This window comes from Diceros bicornis, chromosome 15, assembly GCF_020826845.1.
Source record: "Diceros bicornis minor isolate mBicDic1 chromosome 15, mDicBic1.mat.cur, whole genome shotgun sequence".
Classification (NCBI taxonomy): domain Eukaryota; kingdom Metazoa; phylum Chordata; class Mammalia; order Perissodactyla; family Rhinocerotidae; genus Diceros; species Diceros bicornis.
Window position 1 is genome coordinate 21,171,369 of NC_080754.1, and position 17,221 is coordinate 21,188,589.

The 17,221-nt window shown below is 40.3% G+C and overlaps 1 protein-coding gene across 5 annotated transcripts in view; it reads left to right on the forward strand.

The window, feature by feature from the left end:
• Positions 1–6,138: 6,138 nt before the first annotated feature.
• The window catches only part of CFAP91 (cilia and flagella associated protein 91), a 68,194-nt gene continuing 57,111 nt past the window's right edge, over positions 6,139–17,221 (forward strand). For 3 of the 5 annotated variants that reach the window (XM_058555856.1, XM_058555857.1, XM_058555858.1), the window contains exons 1-5: positions 6,139–6,315; positions 11,591–11,667; positions 12,182–12,339; positions 13,125–13,208; positions 14,311–14,367. In XM_058555856.1, coding sequence (XP_058411839.1) covers positions 6,192–6,315; positions 11,591–11,667; positions 12,182–12,339; positions 13,125–13,208; positions 14,311–14,367 — 500 coding nt within the window. In that variant the 5' untranslated portion in view covers positions 6,139–6,191. Of the gene's footprint in view, positions 6,316–6,732; positions 6,768–11,590; positions 11,668–12,181; positions 12,340–13,124; positions 13,209–14,310; positions 14,368–17,221 lie in introns of those variants that run through there. The other 2 variants (XM_058555860.1, XM_058555861.1) reach the window with 2 other exon arrangements.

The following is a 17,221-nucleotide window of genomic DNA, read 5'->3' on the forward strand; positions in this document are numbered from 1 at the left end:
GTCCACAGGGAACATGTATGGGGATAATTGTCACAGCACGTTTATGTGGCAGGGAATTGGAGGCAATGTGGGTATTCATCGCTGGGGAGGTGGATAGGGAAATGTGGAGCACTGGGCACAAACTAGAAGAAATTGACAACATATACACAGTAACAAGGACAAATTTTTAAAATAGCATGGGTAGTGGAAAAAAGTAAGAAACAGAATAGATATATAGCCAAATATCATTTACATAAATTTAAATATGGGGTAGAAAATAAGAATACACATAAGAACACATACATGTTAAAAGGTTTGCTTTAAACAGTCAGAATGTTGCCCATGAGAGGGGGCAAGAGGGGGTGGAGAATGGGGATAAATGAAAATAAAGTGACCTTGCAGGGACCAATGATGATAATGTGCCATGAGCAGAGGAGGATAATGAAGTCAACTTGCACCTGAAGAACGAGGACAACTATGCTGGTTGCATCCCACTAAGTGCAATAGGAAAACACTGCTTTATGGGGTAAAAATTGAATTTAATTATATTAACGTCCTCTGTCACTACGCTTTTAGGGGGTGTAGGACAAAGTAAGTTTTATTCTAAGGGCTTAAGCCTCTTCCTTGCTTTTAAGTAAAAATAATCATTTTGTCATAAGAGATATTGTGAATTTATAGATGACGTGCTGTCATCTTGTCATACTGATTTTGGTCCCCCAACAGTAGTTAGCACATGGTAGGCACAGCATAAAGGCTTTTTACTCAGACAAATTATTCCCAATAAAGCTTCATTTTGCCCTGTTGCTGCCAAGAATCTAGGGATTTTTTCCATAGAAAGATCTCTCTTAAATAAGCAGAGAAACAAAAAAAATAAGAAAAAGAAAATGTTGTTTGAACTGATTTTCCCTTCTAGTACTGCCCAATAACTCTTTTATTGCACTGATAATTCTTAATAGAGAAGCCAGATTTTTAAAAATGTGCTCACTCAGAATGTATAATTAGTAGAAATGACAACATAATCTTCAACTACAATACCTTCCATATATGTAGCACTGTTGAGTTTGTGAACCATCATTTAATATTCATAGCAGTTGAACTTATTATTTACATTTATAGATGAGAAAGTTAAGGTTCAGAGATGGACGTGATTTGTTCAAGGTCATATGACTTGTAAGTGGCAGCCCTGGGTCTCAACCTCTTCTTCCTCTAAGGTCTGTTTTCTATCTGTATACTATCCCTTAATTTGTCTAAATGCAAGATGAATATTTCTTATTTTAAAATTAGTCATTGATCTGTATTTAATTGTGCTACTGAACTTTTCTGTCGAGGAAATGAACAAGGAAGAAAAGAGAAAGAAATATCTAAGAGAGTTTAGGGAGTTAAGGGAATTAAGATAAACTGTAGACACAGATTATAGACCAAAGGCTGAAACAGCCTTTCTGCAATTGAGAAAAGATTTTTCTTGCCCCCTCGCCTTCCTTGCTTCAGTGAAGAGAGGGTACTTGCAGTGACAACACTCGCTGTGACTTCCTCAGGGTAAGCTAATATTAACAGGCCTCAGACAAAGAAGTTAGTCTCTTGCCCCGCCCCATACTTCCTTAACCTTCTATGTTCAAGATATTAACAAGCCCTCGGTTTCCTTCCCAAGCACTGTGACTCCTAAACTCTTTCAACGACTGCTTCTTCGGGATGGAATATTCTCCTGCTCTTGAGAAAAGGACCAAAGGATATTCCTTTCCAAAGTGAAATATTTAGTCATTTACATCCAGCTGCTTAACTCTCCTCTTATTTCAGAACACGTGCAGTAACACGAGAGTTACTTTTTCTTCTGCCTTTTAATTTATGAATAAGTTAGCTTTAAGGTTAACTACTGATATTTACATTAACATCATGCTTTACTTTTCCTACCCAGCTGAAATGCCTTCAGACTTGTGGGATAGACTGTCTTAGTATTAAAGGAAAAGTAGGAGTGTACAACAATGAAATTTAGTGTTTCCCACTCTACCCCAAGAAAAATCTCAATAACCCACTTCCCCCAAGAAGAAAACAACAATTTTGGAGAGCTGTCATCAGAGATTAAATTGGGAGTAGGTGGCATGTGGAGACTACAAAATATAAGACTGGATTCAACCATGGGTTTTACAGCGGCAACTCTGAGGGTAGTTTGATTAGTACGTTTTGTACCCAGTTCCAATTTTAACCAGTAATACTTTATATTTTAAGCCTCTGGGGCTCTTTGCTCTTGCTATAATCACTAAATTAGTAAGCAGCAAGAGTGGAAATGGTGACTAAAATGGACTTTTTCATAGCACAGTGAATATGTTTTTCTACGGTACTGAATGAGGACATTAGCTACAAATGGCATCAAGCAGTCATTCTGTGGATGGGATGACAGCCCTGGTAATGTAACAAACAACAACTAAGGAAATACTTTCTAAAATCCCTCCATGTTAAAAGTGTTCTTAGCCATTGTTCATGCCTGACTAATCCCAGGAGTGGAGACCTTACCAAGTAAGAGTGGCTAGTTGAGGTTAGTAGAGAAGGAGTGACACCATATGCTGAGAGAGGAGAATTACAAGGCTCCAATTCTCACTTGCCCAGTTAATAGATTTGAAGGTAGCTTTGTATAGTATTTGCATTTCTGCCCCTGCAAAAAAAAAAATACTTTCCAATTTGCACAAGTAAATATGTGCTACACATCATTCTCTACAGCTTTTCAAGAACTCTGAAGGGTCTGAAATTTTACTGTTTGCCTGCCACAGTTCCATGAATGCTGGTAGAAGCCAGCAAACTGCTGGGTCAGAGATGAAGGATAATTTATCTCTTATGGCAGTAGCAGCAAAGTATCAGCATTTTTGTGCCAGTTCCCTGAGCCTCAATTCCCCCAGGGCGACGTGAGGAAGGCCAGATAACATTTGCATACACATGGGTTGCATCAGGAAAGGAACAGTGAGCTTAAGAAACCCAAATCTTTAATAATGAGCAGTAAGAATGTCTGCCCTTGGCTCTAAGGGAGACACTATCTCTGACTTCTAAGGCTGTAAGCAAACTTGCCCTTTGCTCCAGAGGCCAACACTGTATCTTCGAAGGTTGTTTCCTACACTAACAAAGGAACAAGGGCAGACAGTGCCCCCCTTGCAAGACAAGCAGAAACATGAGAGACCCATGGAGAACTGTTTCCCAACATGGCAAAGTCTAACTTTCATTTTTAATGAAATTTTATTATTAACTAGCACCCCTCTCCAATATCAGAGTTTCTTCTATACAAGGAGACTAAAAGACACAGAACCCAATTTCATGACGATTGCGTATTAGTCATTTCTTGCTGTGTAACAATATTACCACAAACCTAGTGGTAGTACACATTTATTATTATCTCAGTTTCTGTAGTTGGGAATCTGGGCATGGTTTAGGTGGCTGCTCCGATTAGGCTCCCATAGGACTGCAATAAAGATTTTGACTGAGATTGTGGTCTCATCTGAGGTTCTACTGGGGAAGGATATGCTTCTAATCTCACTCAGATTGTTGGCAGAATTCGGTTTCTTGCAGTTGTAGGACTGAGGGATTTGGTTTTTTGCTGGTTGTGGATTGGAGGCTGCCCTCAGCTCTGAGAAACCACCTGTAGCTCCTTGCCACATGGGGTTTCCCAACACGGCCACTTGCTTCCTCAAAGCCAGCAAGGGAGAGAGTGAGCAACTCCAGCAAAACGGCCACTACAGTCTATGTAATTCAGTCACGTAGTTACCTATACCCCACTACTAATGACATATTCTGTTGGTTAGTGTCTCCTGATGTGTTTATGGAGGTGGATGTTTGTCGATTACTTCAGATAACTTATCTGACTGAGTAAGGAAAATTCTTTCTGAGGGGGGGACATTTTAGCTGAGACCTCAAATCATGAGTCAGCAGTGAGAAGATGGGGGTGGGGGTGAGGAACATTCTGGTAAGAAGGAACAGAAAATGGGAAATGTAGCTCTACTCACAGATAGAAAAATATTATCATACTATTACAACATTGTAATTTATGTTTCTGTTTTCTCCATCATTCAGTGAGCTGTACAAATTATCTCACAATCTTTAATATTCCATAGCAGATAGTAAATTTGTTTAATAAATGGATGGATTTATTCATTTAGAAATCATTTTATTGAGCTTTCATTTACCACATACTTCAGAGATACAGAATGACCATGTGAAGGCCTGTGCCCTCAGTGAACTCACAGTTGTGGGGAGCAGAGTTGCAAACAATTGCTGATACAAGGTGGTCAGTGCTATTGGTGCTACTACAGCTTTGGAAGAAAGAATGAAGCCTCCCTCTTTTGGGGGATTGGAGAAACTACCTAAAGGTGGCAAAGTTAGTGCTGAGACTTGAAGGTGTGGGGGATCAGAATTGGCTACCTCAAAATATGTCTCTTTACCTTGATTTTATTCTGAAAGACACTTTGACCTCCCCCCCTCCACTAACTGCCTAAAAGAATTTAAGATAAGAGGACTGTCCGCAGAACAGGCCATCACCATAGATAACTCTGGGTATGGATAGACTGGGAGGGTCCTTGCTAAGCCCATTCTTATCAAAGTTCTGTTTACCAAACATTTACATTTGTAAAGGAAATCTCCATTTGTAAATGTATCACCATCTCTGTACTGGGAAGAAAGGGGGATGACATCATCTCTAGAAACTTGTCAATATGGAAGGCAAGGCCTTAAATCTGCTTAATAACCTTACTCTTGTTTACTGTGCTTTTCTGGTAATCTCTCATAGCTGACTCCCCCACCCCCAACATCCTCCTTTGTCTTTACCTGAATATGCTATTTAAAGATGAGAACTTCCGCCATTTGTTGAGTTACCCAGTTTTCCCGGGTCTCTCTCGTGTATACAAGTTATAAAGCTTTGTTTGATTTTTCTTCTGCTATTCGATCTCATGTCAATTTAATTTGTAGCCCAGCCAGAAAGGACCCAAAGTGGGTAGAGGACAGTCTTCCTCCCCTTCGAAGGATACCTAAATTAGTTGGGGAGCATAAATAGGAAAAGGCATTTTAGGTAAAAGAATCAGCTTGAGCAAAGGCTTGGAGGTGACAAAGTATAAGTCTGGTTTGCAAAAATCCCAAGAAGTTTAGGAGTAGAGAAAATAAAACCAGGAGTATGTGTGGAAAGAGGAATGGCAGGCCAGGAAGCTTACTCAAGAAGTGTCTACGGATCATATCAAAAGGACAAAGAAGCCAACTAGAAGGCGTCCTATGGCCTAATGGGATAATTTGAGCATCATAAAGAATAATGATTATAATGGATTAAAACACATCAGATATGCAGAAATGCTTGCATTCATGATACTAAGCAAACAAAACCTTATTGGTTAACATTGGAGGTTGCTAGAGCACCAACTCATTTCTCTGAAATTGATAATTAAAGTGAAAGATTTCCTTTCCTCTACTATCCCTGTATTTCAGGATAACCAATGAGTTGGTGACAGAAAGTTCTTTTTATAGAGGAATCCCAGGTAATAAAGAAAATTATTGAAAGTATTAGAAATTCACTGTTCCTCAGTGATTCCTCGGCTCCCAGAAGCCCCGCGGAAAGGGGATGTCCGAAATGAAAGCCCCAACTATTTTTAGAAGGTTCTGAGATTTCCCAGGGCTTTTCGAAAGAGGCTACCTCCGGAGTGTACCAGGCAAGTAGCTGCTGGATTGAACAGCCTTGTCCCCAGCCTCCGGCGCTCCAGCGTTCACCCCGGGCGGACTCGCGGCTGTCTCAGGCCTACAGGGAGAAGCGAGGCTATCCCGCCCCGCCCCGCTTTCCTCCCCTCTCCACATGTGCCCTTCTTTTCCTACTCGCTTCCCTCCCCACCGCCCCCCCGCTGCTGACGCCCCTCCCGTCTGCTCTTTCCCATCCTTCCTCTCTTGCGCCTCGCCCCACCCCTTGCTTATCTTACCCGCTCCTCCTCTCCCACGCCAGACCCGCGGCTCCCTCCTCGAGCCCCGCCCCGTATCTTCGCCCAGCCACTCCTCTCCTGCTCCCCGCCCCACCTCATTTCTCCTCTCTCAGCCAACCCCGCCCCTCCCTTCTCAAGCCCCGCCCCTTAACATCGCCCCGCCCCTCCTCTCCTGCTCCCCCCCATGTCTCCGCGCTGCCGTAGGTTACCATAGCTACGGTGCAAGCGGCAGCTAGGCCTCCCTAGTTGATCCCCGGCTGGCGGGAGGGAAGAGGCGGCAGCATGAGCCACGTAGTGACCATCGAGGAGCCCCAGGCTACGCCGCAGGTGTCTCCGACCGGGTGCAGGGTGAGGTCGGGGACCTGGGGCCAGGTCTCCTCCAATCGAACGTATGATTTCCTGTACGGTAAGGGCGGCGCCATACCTCCCTCCTGAGTTGTCGACTCCTGGGCCAGGTGGGCTTCCAGACGGTGGGACCTGGCCACGGGCGCAGGGAACAGATACGAGCCTCAGGAGGGATCCCTTGCCCGCGGTTGTTGTTGATTGGCTGGGGACAGCTCCGAGCCCTCCAGGTGGCGGCGCTCTCGAGGGCGCCATGAAGTTGCAGATGGGCTCTGCGTCTGGGAGCACTGCGCGGGGTCACCTTACTCTTCGCCACCCTCTTTTCCTGATAATTTGCGCAGCCCTTAGCCATCTTCCTGAAAACTGTTCTGGGCATTTTGGTATCCAGAAAAGTATGCAATAATTTGCAGACTTGGAGATTCACTCAACATTCCCGCGTTCAAACTGCATAAAATGCCCAACAAGAAGGACCTTCCCGCTCCCATTCTCTGGGCAACTCCAAATTTGGCATTCTAGGTAAAGACGTGCCAGTTTATTTCACCTTTGTTTTTAGTTTTCTCTTTTTCTTTAAACTTAATCTATCCATCAAAGCATTGCTTATAAATTAAGTCCCCTGGGTCCTTTTGGGCCAATAAAGCCCCGGTTTATTTTAATACCCTGATTGTCCGTTTATGTTCTGTCTCTTCTACTGGACCTTAAATTCCTTGAGTTCTTTAAGTTCTTGTTCTATACATTTTTGTAGCCTTCTCAGTACCTATTCCAGCACTTGTGCCCATGCTAGGTGCTTCATAAATGTTTATTGAATTATTGAATTTACTATTACAATAATTATAATCAGGTAAGCATGATTTCTTCCAATTTTGCCCTTAGTAGTCCCACATTCTTCACCTGAACCTTGCATTGGTTACCTCTGGAATTCCCAGGGTCTCCTTTGGATGGGAATCTGTAGGCTGCCCATTCCCTGGTATAGGGGCTATGAATGATTGCTTCCATATTCTGATCAGTGGTTTTCTTTATTCACTCTTGGTTTCATCTGATAAAATAAATCTAGTAAACTGCTGTAAATACATCACCAAGTTTGTTTCAAAGGTAATTTGGAAATGGGGATAGACATCTTCGGAAAAGACAAGCAAAGAATTTATTAAGCTCCTTGTATCTTTTGTCCCTGAATGAATCTCTTTTTTTTTGCAGAGGGATTGCTAAATGTTTCCATGTCCCTTGCAAGGAACAGAAATCCACTCAGAATAGATCAAATGAAAGTTTGGATTGTTTCAATAAAACAGGCAGTCTCACAGCTTTTCATGGACAGGATGCATAAAGTAGCCAGGACACACTAGAACCAGGACGGGAAAGGTCAGAACTAAGGTTCAGTGCCACTCAACTTCTTGGAACTTATGGTCTTTCACCCTCTTAGGGTAGCCAGATGTAGCTAATGAAAATACAAGATGCACATTTAAATTTGAATTTGAGATAAATAATGAATAATATTTTAATTATTTTATTATTATACTATTAATAAACTTTTAGTCCCATGCAATATTTGGGACATATGTATATAAAAATTATTCATTGCTTATCTGAAATTCAAATTTAACTGGGCATCCTGTATATTATCTGGCAACTCTAATCCTGCTGTTTTCTGTGCATATGCTTCCTTCTTCCTTCTTCCGTCTGACAGAAAGCCACTATATATGGATTTCTCTTATTATGACAGGGACTGGGGTGGCACTGTACGTGACCTCTTAGCCAGGTTGTTGGCCAGCCAATGAGTTGACTGGCGTAGGTCAAATTTCCACCCTGACAGAACTGTGGTGTGGGGGGGTGGAGGTCAATAGTACCAATATGAACACCTTTCCAAAATTGTAGTTAACATCAGTCTTTAATAAATCTTACCTCATTTATATACCATTTTGCATTTTACTCATTTGTTGTAAATGCTTTGTATCTCTAAAATGCCTTTCTTGAAGTGCCCACTGTACTTTGTCACTTCCCCGAATCTGTATATTTGTTGATGGATTAATAGCTACATTACTGCCCTGATAATTAAAATCTTTTAAATATATATTTTTCCTAGCTTCCAATAATGTTTTAAAATACTTTCTAGGTTTATTATGAGCTCTTTCTTCCTTTCTTTTCCCCAGAATCTGCAATTATTATACTTTCCCCTAAAAGTAATCATTATGTCTTGGGGTTTGAAACACTTCCTCTCTCTCACCATTACTTGGTTGTGACAACTTCCTGGGCTTCTTAGAACTGTTTCTACAATATGGGTAAATTTGCTGAGGGGCTCTCTGATGATTTCCATGGAAAAATTTCCCCCATAAAATCCATGGGCTTTTGATAACATTAGGCCTGAGAGCTGGAAGGACTGGAGTTTAAATCCTAACTGCCAATCAGTAAGTTGCTAACTTCTTGAAGCCTCGGTTTCCTCACCTATAAAATGGTGGCCTAGTGGGGCCGGCCCAGTGGCATAGTGGTTAAGTTTGCACACTCTGCTTCAGCAGCCAGGGGTTTGTGGGCCAGATCCTGGGCGCGGACCTACACATCACTCATCAAGCTGTGCTGTGGCAGCGTCCCATATATAAAATAGATTAAGATTGGCACGGATGTTAGCCCAGGGCCAATCTTCCTCAGCAAAAAGAGGAAGATTGGCAACAGGTGTTAGCTCAAGGCCAATCTTCCTCACCAGAAAAAAAGGAGGCCTAGTGCCTACCTCATTGGGTTTTTGTGAGGATTAAATGGAATATTGCAAATAAAGCACTTAATACCTGTCTAGGAGTAATCAAGTGATATCTGGTGACTGCTATTACTTGGGCATCTCAGAGGCCTTTCTGCTGCCTTTTCAGCACTGATTATAATCACAGTTTTAGGATATGTTGCAGACTGTGTAGTCACAAATCATACAGTATTGTGTCATTATCTTCTACAGGTGGCAAGAATGTTTCTATATGTATCATGTCTTCCCACTCCTTATGAGAATAAGAGGAGAATGTTTTATTATTTATTATTCAGACTTAGGGGAAATGCAAGCTAGACTAATTTCAGATGAACAACACAATTGCCACTATAGACCCAGTGATATCTTCTAAATCACTTACAGTAAGAGTATGAATAGAAATTTCCCTTTGTCCCATACTATTTCCAATATATAAGAGATGTTGAAGCTATTTTCTTCCTTTCCTTTAAACAGGTACATTCATTCTGCCTTCAAATTCACTAGCCTGTAATTTGAGGTTATAAAATCTGGCCTCTTTGTTCCTAATCAGCTCAGTTTCCATCACTTCGCAACCTGAATTGCAGATAATGGATTTGGGTGATGCAGCTAAAGAAGAATATTTCTAAAGACTGATGATTCTCAAATTTATATCGCCAGTCTAGACTTCTCTCCCAAATTCTAGACTTGGATATCAAATTGCCTACTTTATGTCTCCATTTGAACATGTAATAGACACCTAAGACATGCTTTCTTGATGTTCTCCCCACAAACTCGCTCCACCACAGGCTTTCCTGTATCGGTTGGTGCCAACCCCACCCTTTAGTTGCTGATTCCAAAAATCTTGGCACCATCATTGCCTCCCCTGTCTCCCTCACACCTTCCAATCCGTTAACAAGTCTTGTCTGCTCTACCTTAAAAATGTATCTAAAATCCTGCCACTTCCATCATTTCTGTTGCTACCACCATGTGCAAACCATCATCATCTCTTCCAGATTACTGCATGAGCCTCCTGATAGGTCTCCCGGCCTCTTCCATTGCTTCTCTCCCTGAACTCTGTTCTTAACTGGCCAGCCACAATGAATATTTTAAAACATAAGTCAGATTTTGTCACTCTGTGCCTCAAAATCTTGCACTAGTTCCCCGTCTTACCCAGATTAAAAGTGAAGTCTTTTCAGTGGCCTACGAAGCTCTATGTGTGATTGAGGCCCCTGGTAACTTCTCAGACCTTTTATCTCCTACTTTTTCCCCCTCTCACTCTGTTTCAATCATATTGGTCTCTTTGCTGTTTTTCAAACATGTCAAGCATGCCACCATCCTAGGGCCTTTGCTCTAGCTCTTTCCTCTGCCTAGAATGCTCTTCCTCCGGATAATTATATAGCTAACTTCCTTACTTTCAAGTCTCCTTAAATGTTGTCACCTTCTCCATGAGGCCTGCCCTGACCACCCTGTGTAAAATTGTAACCCAATCTGCTTCACCCTACTCTCCTCTTTTTTTTTAGTAGCATTTATTACCCTCTAATTCTAACATTATATAAATTGCTAATTTGTTATGTTGTTGTTGATTGTCTCTCTCCCATGAAGTCAGGGATCTTTATCTTTTTGTTGATGTCTTCCAAGCACCTAGAACGTAGTAGCCAGTCAATAAATATTTCTTGAATGAAAGAGTAAAGAGAACCTGAGCATCTTGTAGCTTTTCAGCCTTGGTGGGAATATCAAATGTCTGCATCCAATAAATCGTTTTTGTTGGGTAACCGAGGAGTTATTAGGTTCTAGGAATTGACTCACATTAAATCACAATACCAATTTATTAATTTCTGTGGAGGAATACATGTTACCAAGTCATCTAGACTAGTTGGTCAGGGTATTTGTCTCTGAAGAGATGTCTACTTGGGAAATCAAGTCTGTATCTGAAGGGTGCTTGTGAATTTAATGTCAGATTGTTTGATTTTAAGGGATGGTATAATCAATCATGAATACTCTTTGTCACTTTAAAGATATGCCTAACAAGCACATACTTATAACAGCAGGGCAGTCTTTTGTTGAGCTTTGGAGAAATAACTTAGTCCCATCATCAACATACTTATAAACTTAAGGGGTAAATTCTAAAGATAGCTGATCTGATTTATCTCTTATTAGAGAATGACATTTTCTTACCGTGTCTACCAATCCTGAAGTGACATGCCGTTAAGAGTTTGTATCTTCCCTGTGTACTGAATATGGGAGCTAGTGCCCAAATTTATTGTTTCTTTCACTTGCAAGTGGACATAGTGCATGTATACATGGTCTTTCCTCTTGGAGTGTTTCCTGGGCTACCCAGACCCAGAAGGTGGTTTGTTCCTAGGAGAGAAGAGAGCATGTTTAGGCTGTGGTGCTTGAGAACATGTTAGGCTTTCTTTTTGCATTCCAATTCTATAAACTGACTTTGGAATACACAGGAAAGAAATGCATCTAACAGACTTTCACTAGTGGTAGAGTAACAGGGCTGTGAGCTGTTGCAGAGGTAGGCAATATCTGAATTTTCTAATTTGTTTTCCAATTAAGAAATTACATTGCTTTGCCATTATTCCCAGCCTAGCAGTAGATATGTTCTATTCCTTATACTACCTTATTGTTTATTTCGCAGATCCATTGTTTATTTTGTCAAGTGAGAAAGACCACACACAGGCAAATATCCAAGCCACCGTGATTCGAAGCAAACTGGTAGGTCTAATTCATCCAGTAAGGCAGCCTAAGGAACCTGAACCAGCTAGTTTGGTTAACTGCGCTGATCAGATTGACTAAGCACCAGATCGCCACTGGATTTTGTATTGTGCAGAAATTACTTTGCCATGATTACTAGGGGACAAGGCATCTTCATACTTGTGGCCCAATCTGAGGATTAATTAACTAATAGTGAATAAAGGATTCACTATAATATAATTTATTTCAATGGGAAAAGTAATATATGCCTGAGTTAAAAGAATTCAAATAGTATAAAAGCATACACGTATGACGTAAATTCTAACCCTCAGCCCTCTTCACATAATCATCGATTGGCATCACTTTCTTGGGTATCCTTCTAGAGATATTCTATACATACACCAATAACTCTTCGTTCTATGCCATGTATGCTGTGTACCTTTTTTTTAAAGTTTGCAACATAAGTCAAATGCTTTAGAAAATCTGATGGTATAATTTTGTCCTTTTCCTCCCTGCTTCCCTGTCCTAACATTAGAGAAAAGTTCCCAGGTTTAGGACCATGTTCAGTAACCTGATACATTATCCAAGATATTCTCTGCATTGGAGCAAAGCAGACCCCGTCCCGCCATTCATCAGTCGGGAGTGGAAGGGTCACAAGGAGAAACACAGAGAAGCCCTCCTGCAACTTTCTGCGTAAGTGTCAGGTAGCTTCAGCTGCTGCTCATGTTTTTAATGAATATATTTTTCTTTTTAAAAATTTTTACCTATTTATTCTGCATTATTATAAAATGTACAATTGTGATGTTACACTTAGGCCAGTTGACCCCAATTTCTCTCTCTTAAACCCTTTGACTAAAATGAGCCTGATTCAGGAGCAATGGTTATAGATTTATTGGTTTAATAGATGTTCTCAGAAGGTTGGAGTGAATATATAGATTAAATGACAACTTGCCACCAAAAGTAGAGGTGACTGAATTTGTTGTCCCTTTGATTTATCTTAGAAATTGCAAGTGGACTTTTCTGCTAGTATCTAAATATATTTTTTGGAGACTTGCAGCCAAAGCACCTTCAGAGACAGGTCTCTTGAATTCGTTATTATTTTAATTATTTATAAGTTCATATCTAGTAAATTTTTTAAAAAATGCTACCGTTCAGCCTGGACATAAAAATTTGTCTTTTGAAACTTTGTAATTCTCATGTGCTATTAATTAAAAGTGGGCATTTTTGTATGTGGGATTTCATAAATCTGCTCTTTTCTTAACTCTCACTTCTTCTTATTAGCTCCTGGTTTCCTGGCTCAGAAAAGTAGTTATATCTAGTCTGAGATGGAGTCAGTCAGACGCATGTTCTAGAAGACTTTGCTCTCAGTCTGAGATAACCTGTGCATCTCCTACTTTATAGACATAGAAATATTAAATAGAAATTATATTTGGAAATGATATGTTAGTCTTTAATAATGTTTTCCTGCTTCGTTTTAGAACTGACACTTCTTTTCAGATGCCTAAAGAAGTTTATGAAGATCCTGAAGTTACTGGAAAGAATCGCTATAAATATTTTGAAAGGTAGAGGAATTACTAATGAATATGAGCCTTGGTATTATTAGAGAACCTCTTTACGATGATAGCAGCTATCATTTTTAAGTGCATGCAATGTGCCGGGCACCATTGTAAGTGCTTTACGTATATATTATCAATTTTCACAACAGAAATGTAGGATAGGATATATTATCCTCACTTTACCAGTAAGGAAGCTGAGACCAAGAAAGGAGAAGTAAATTGCTCAAGGTCACATAAGTTAGCAGGTGGCAGAGCTGGGATTCCAAGTAAGTCTCCCTGACTTCAGAGGTACTAATTGCACATAAGAATGTATATCTGAGAACAAAATGAAATGAGATACAGCAGAGATACTGTGACAGTCATAGTGCAGGGCAAGTTGTTAAAAGTGGGTAAATTGGTGACATTTTCTTTCTTTGTGTGAATGTTGCCAAAACCAACATGGTTAAAAGATTTACTTTGTTTCATTTGTGATTAATACTCATGCAATGCTCATATACTTGGATAAAATAAAATAAGATGAAGATTTCTCTATAGGTCTTATCTGAGTTAGAAAAATTGTCTTGATATCATATCTACATAAGCTTCCTTGAGAAAGTAAATTGGTAATCCACATTATTATTTATGAGCAGTCTCCTTAGTGAAGTTTTATGATGCTGACTTTTCCAGGGACATTTAATTCTTAAAAATAGTATACTTCATCCTAGACTTTTCAGGGGAAGTTTTAAAAACTAAATCATTGGGAATTTCAGAATGTCTCAGGGAACCTGAGAAGTTGCTGGGAGCTAAAGGCCAGCTGAAGCCCAAGTACAGGGCACTGCTTCTCAAAGTGTGGCTTGTTTCCCATCTGCAGAGAAAACACTGGAGTGTTTATTAAAAATGCAGATTCATTGGCTCTACCCTAGAATCTCCTGCGCTTGACCTGGGAATTTGCATTTTAAAAAAGAATCTCCCCACTCCCCCTGATTTTGTGTATGGCAAAGTTTGGGGATTACTGATACATGGAATTTTCACGCTCACTGATTTTAAGGGACAAATATTAGAATTGGAAGAAAGCTGAGTGCACACAATGCAAAAGTCCCACGTGGTTGTGTTTTCCTTTCTCCCCCAGGCCTTTCCTTCCGTTTTATCAACAGATGCCATTGAATGTTGTTTTTGAAGCAGCCAAGTAAGTAATCTTTACTTTAAAGCTTTTTTTTCTAGCTTTTTTTATTTATTATTCGCTTCCATATTTGCTTCCAGGAGGTAGTTCTCTAAAGCCATATTTTTCAAACTGGATCAGAAACCATTAGAAGGTCATGAAATCTTCTAGTGGGTCATGAACAGCATTTTAAAAAATGAAATAGAATAGAAAATAACCAAAAGCATCAGACATATTGAGGGCAGGTTGTTTTTCGTTTATAACTTTTGTTTCAAATAGATATATACATGTGTTAATATTAATAATGGTTATGATGTAAAATATATTTCTTATAATGAGTTGTGGTAAAAATAAAAGTTGAAAAATGCTTTAAATGTCCTCTTTTGCTTCCCTGAAACACATGCTTATTTGACAATAGTTCTTCAACATTTTATCAAGAAAACTAATCAGTTATGCACTATTTTTTAAATGCTAGAATTTTATAGTTTAATAATCATCTAACCTACATAAGGCAGTGTGGTATACAAAGATAAATGAAACATGGTTTCTGCCCCACAGAGGAGTGAACCAGGGTAAGAGGGAAGTCAACGACAAGGGCAGAATCTGGGATAAATGTACAGTTCTCCAATCTTTAGTTTTAGGGCAAGGCAGGTTAGGTAAAGTATCTCATTAAAAATCTAATTTTTGAGGCAGCCCTGATGGCCTAGTGGTTAAGGTTCGGGGCTCTCACCACTTTGGCGGCCCGGGTTCATTTTCTACTTGCGGAACCACACCACTCGTCTGTCAGTTGCCATGCTGTGGTGGTGGCTCACATAGAAGAACTAGAAGGACTTACCACTATGATGTACAACCAGGCACTGGGGCTTTGAGGAGAAGAAAAAAAAAAAGCAAGACTGGCAACAGATGTTAGCTCAGGGCAAATCCTTCTCTGAAAAAAAAATCTAATTTTTGCTATACTCTTTCCTGTGTTAACTTAATATGTCTATGAGAGAAAAAAAAATCCAAAGTATTCATGAAATAATCAGGAAAAGAAACCTTTTTAAGGTCTCAGATTTCTGAATAGAAATTTAGATAGGGCTTGGCTTTCAAACAAGCATTTAAAGGATATGGTTACCCCTAATGATATTAGCATCTTATAAATAGGACATATGATATCAAATGTCTGTAATCCTCAAGATAAATGCCAATTATGATCTCAGTTCTCCTCTAAATTTTTAAGACTGTGTATGGATACCTTTGGCTCTTACGTAGATGGAGAATAGATTCCCTGCTCTTCCCCTAGACAGAGCAACCCTGTGTGATGTCAGTTTACCTGGGGACAGCTGCAGATTTATTTTCTATGAACTGCTTTGTATGAGCAAAGAGGGAGCTATGAGACAGGTGGATCCCTATAGATACCTCTGGTAATTCTTTAAAAGCAGGCCCACTGGATCACCTGCTTTGGAGGTCGTAATTACCCCAGGTGTAAAAGTTGTTCAATTAATTGTAGGGAGTTTGGAGGTCTACAGTAATGAACAGTGGGCCTCCCCACTCCTTCCTAAATAACTGTGAAATAAGGGAAAAAGATTCCCTCTGACTGTTAAACCATGACAGTTGACATTCTAGATAGGCTCTATCTCTCTTAGAAGATTTTAAAGAATGAATCAGTATCCTTGAGTGAAGTCAACTCTGGAATTCTGGTGGGGTTGAGTGTCTGAGCGGTGAGGATAATTCCACCTTATGTTAGCAGGGATGGACTTGTCTGGGGACCAGCTGACCTTCTCCAGCCGTACTGTTTTCATGGCTGGCTGTTGGAGTCTTTACTTTGGACTCAAGCATTTTGGCAAAGAAGATACAAAATTATTTTCAAAACATTCAATGGCGATTTCCAGTCCCACATGTAAGGAGCTTGAAAGTCGCCAGTCTGTCCGAACAACAAGTAAAAAGCTGAACAAACTGAAAAATCAACAACTCTTTTTGGATTCATAAGAGAGAGGAGGATCCAAGGCAAACTGCTGCCCCCAAGATTGGAGAGACAGACAGGCGAATAGAGGGAGTCACAGCTTCCTGGAAAGAGATTCGTGAGCAGAAACTGCCCCAGGAACCTGTCCCAGGTAGGAAAACATGAACTGTAATCGATGGATTGCTGGAAGCTCAGTGTGGAAAACTCTGAGTTAAAAACTCTAGGGGGATTCAGTAATAGGGGGGCCCTCACAATTTTGTGAGATTTACCTCCAGGAGCTCAATCAGGTTCTCATAGTAAGTATGGGAGAAAAATCCCCTCATGCTTACTTCAGGAGGAAGGGAAAAGGAACCATTTTGAAATACACTAGAGCACTCAACTCCTAACAAGGCCTGCCCTCAGAGGAAGCTAGTTAACCAGAGCCTAATCTGCTGGGGTATTATTAGAACCTCACTGACCTGGAGGAAGGGAAATACCTGAGGATTCCAGCCCCCTCTAGCCATCCTGTGTCACCTAAAAGCAGGAGAGAAAAAAGCTGAGAAACTTATGAAATTCACAGTCCGGAGGCACTGGCTCACTAAAAGACTGAGATCTAACCATAGGACAGTAGATTATTGTCCCTCCTCCAGCACTTTACCACTACATTACTAAGTCTTATTTACAGTGGTTCTTACCCAGTACATCATGTCTGACTATGAAGAGAAAATTACAAGGCATACCAAAAGGCAAAAAACCCCACAATTTGAAGAGACAGCACAAGCATCTGAACCAGACATGGCAGGGCAGGTATGTTGGAATTATCAGATCGGTAATTTAAAACAACTATGATTACTATGCTAAGGGCTCTAACAGAGAAAGTAGACAGCATGCAAGATCAGATAGGCAATATAAGTAGAGAGGTGGAAATTCTAAGAAAGAACCAAAAAGAAATGCTAGAAA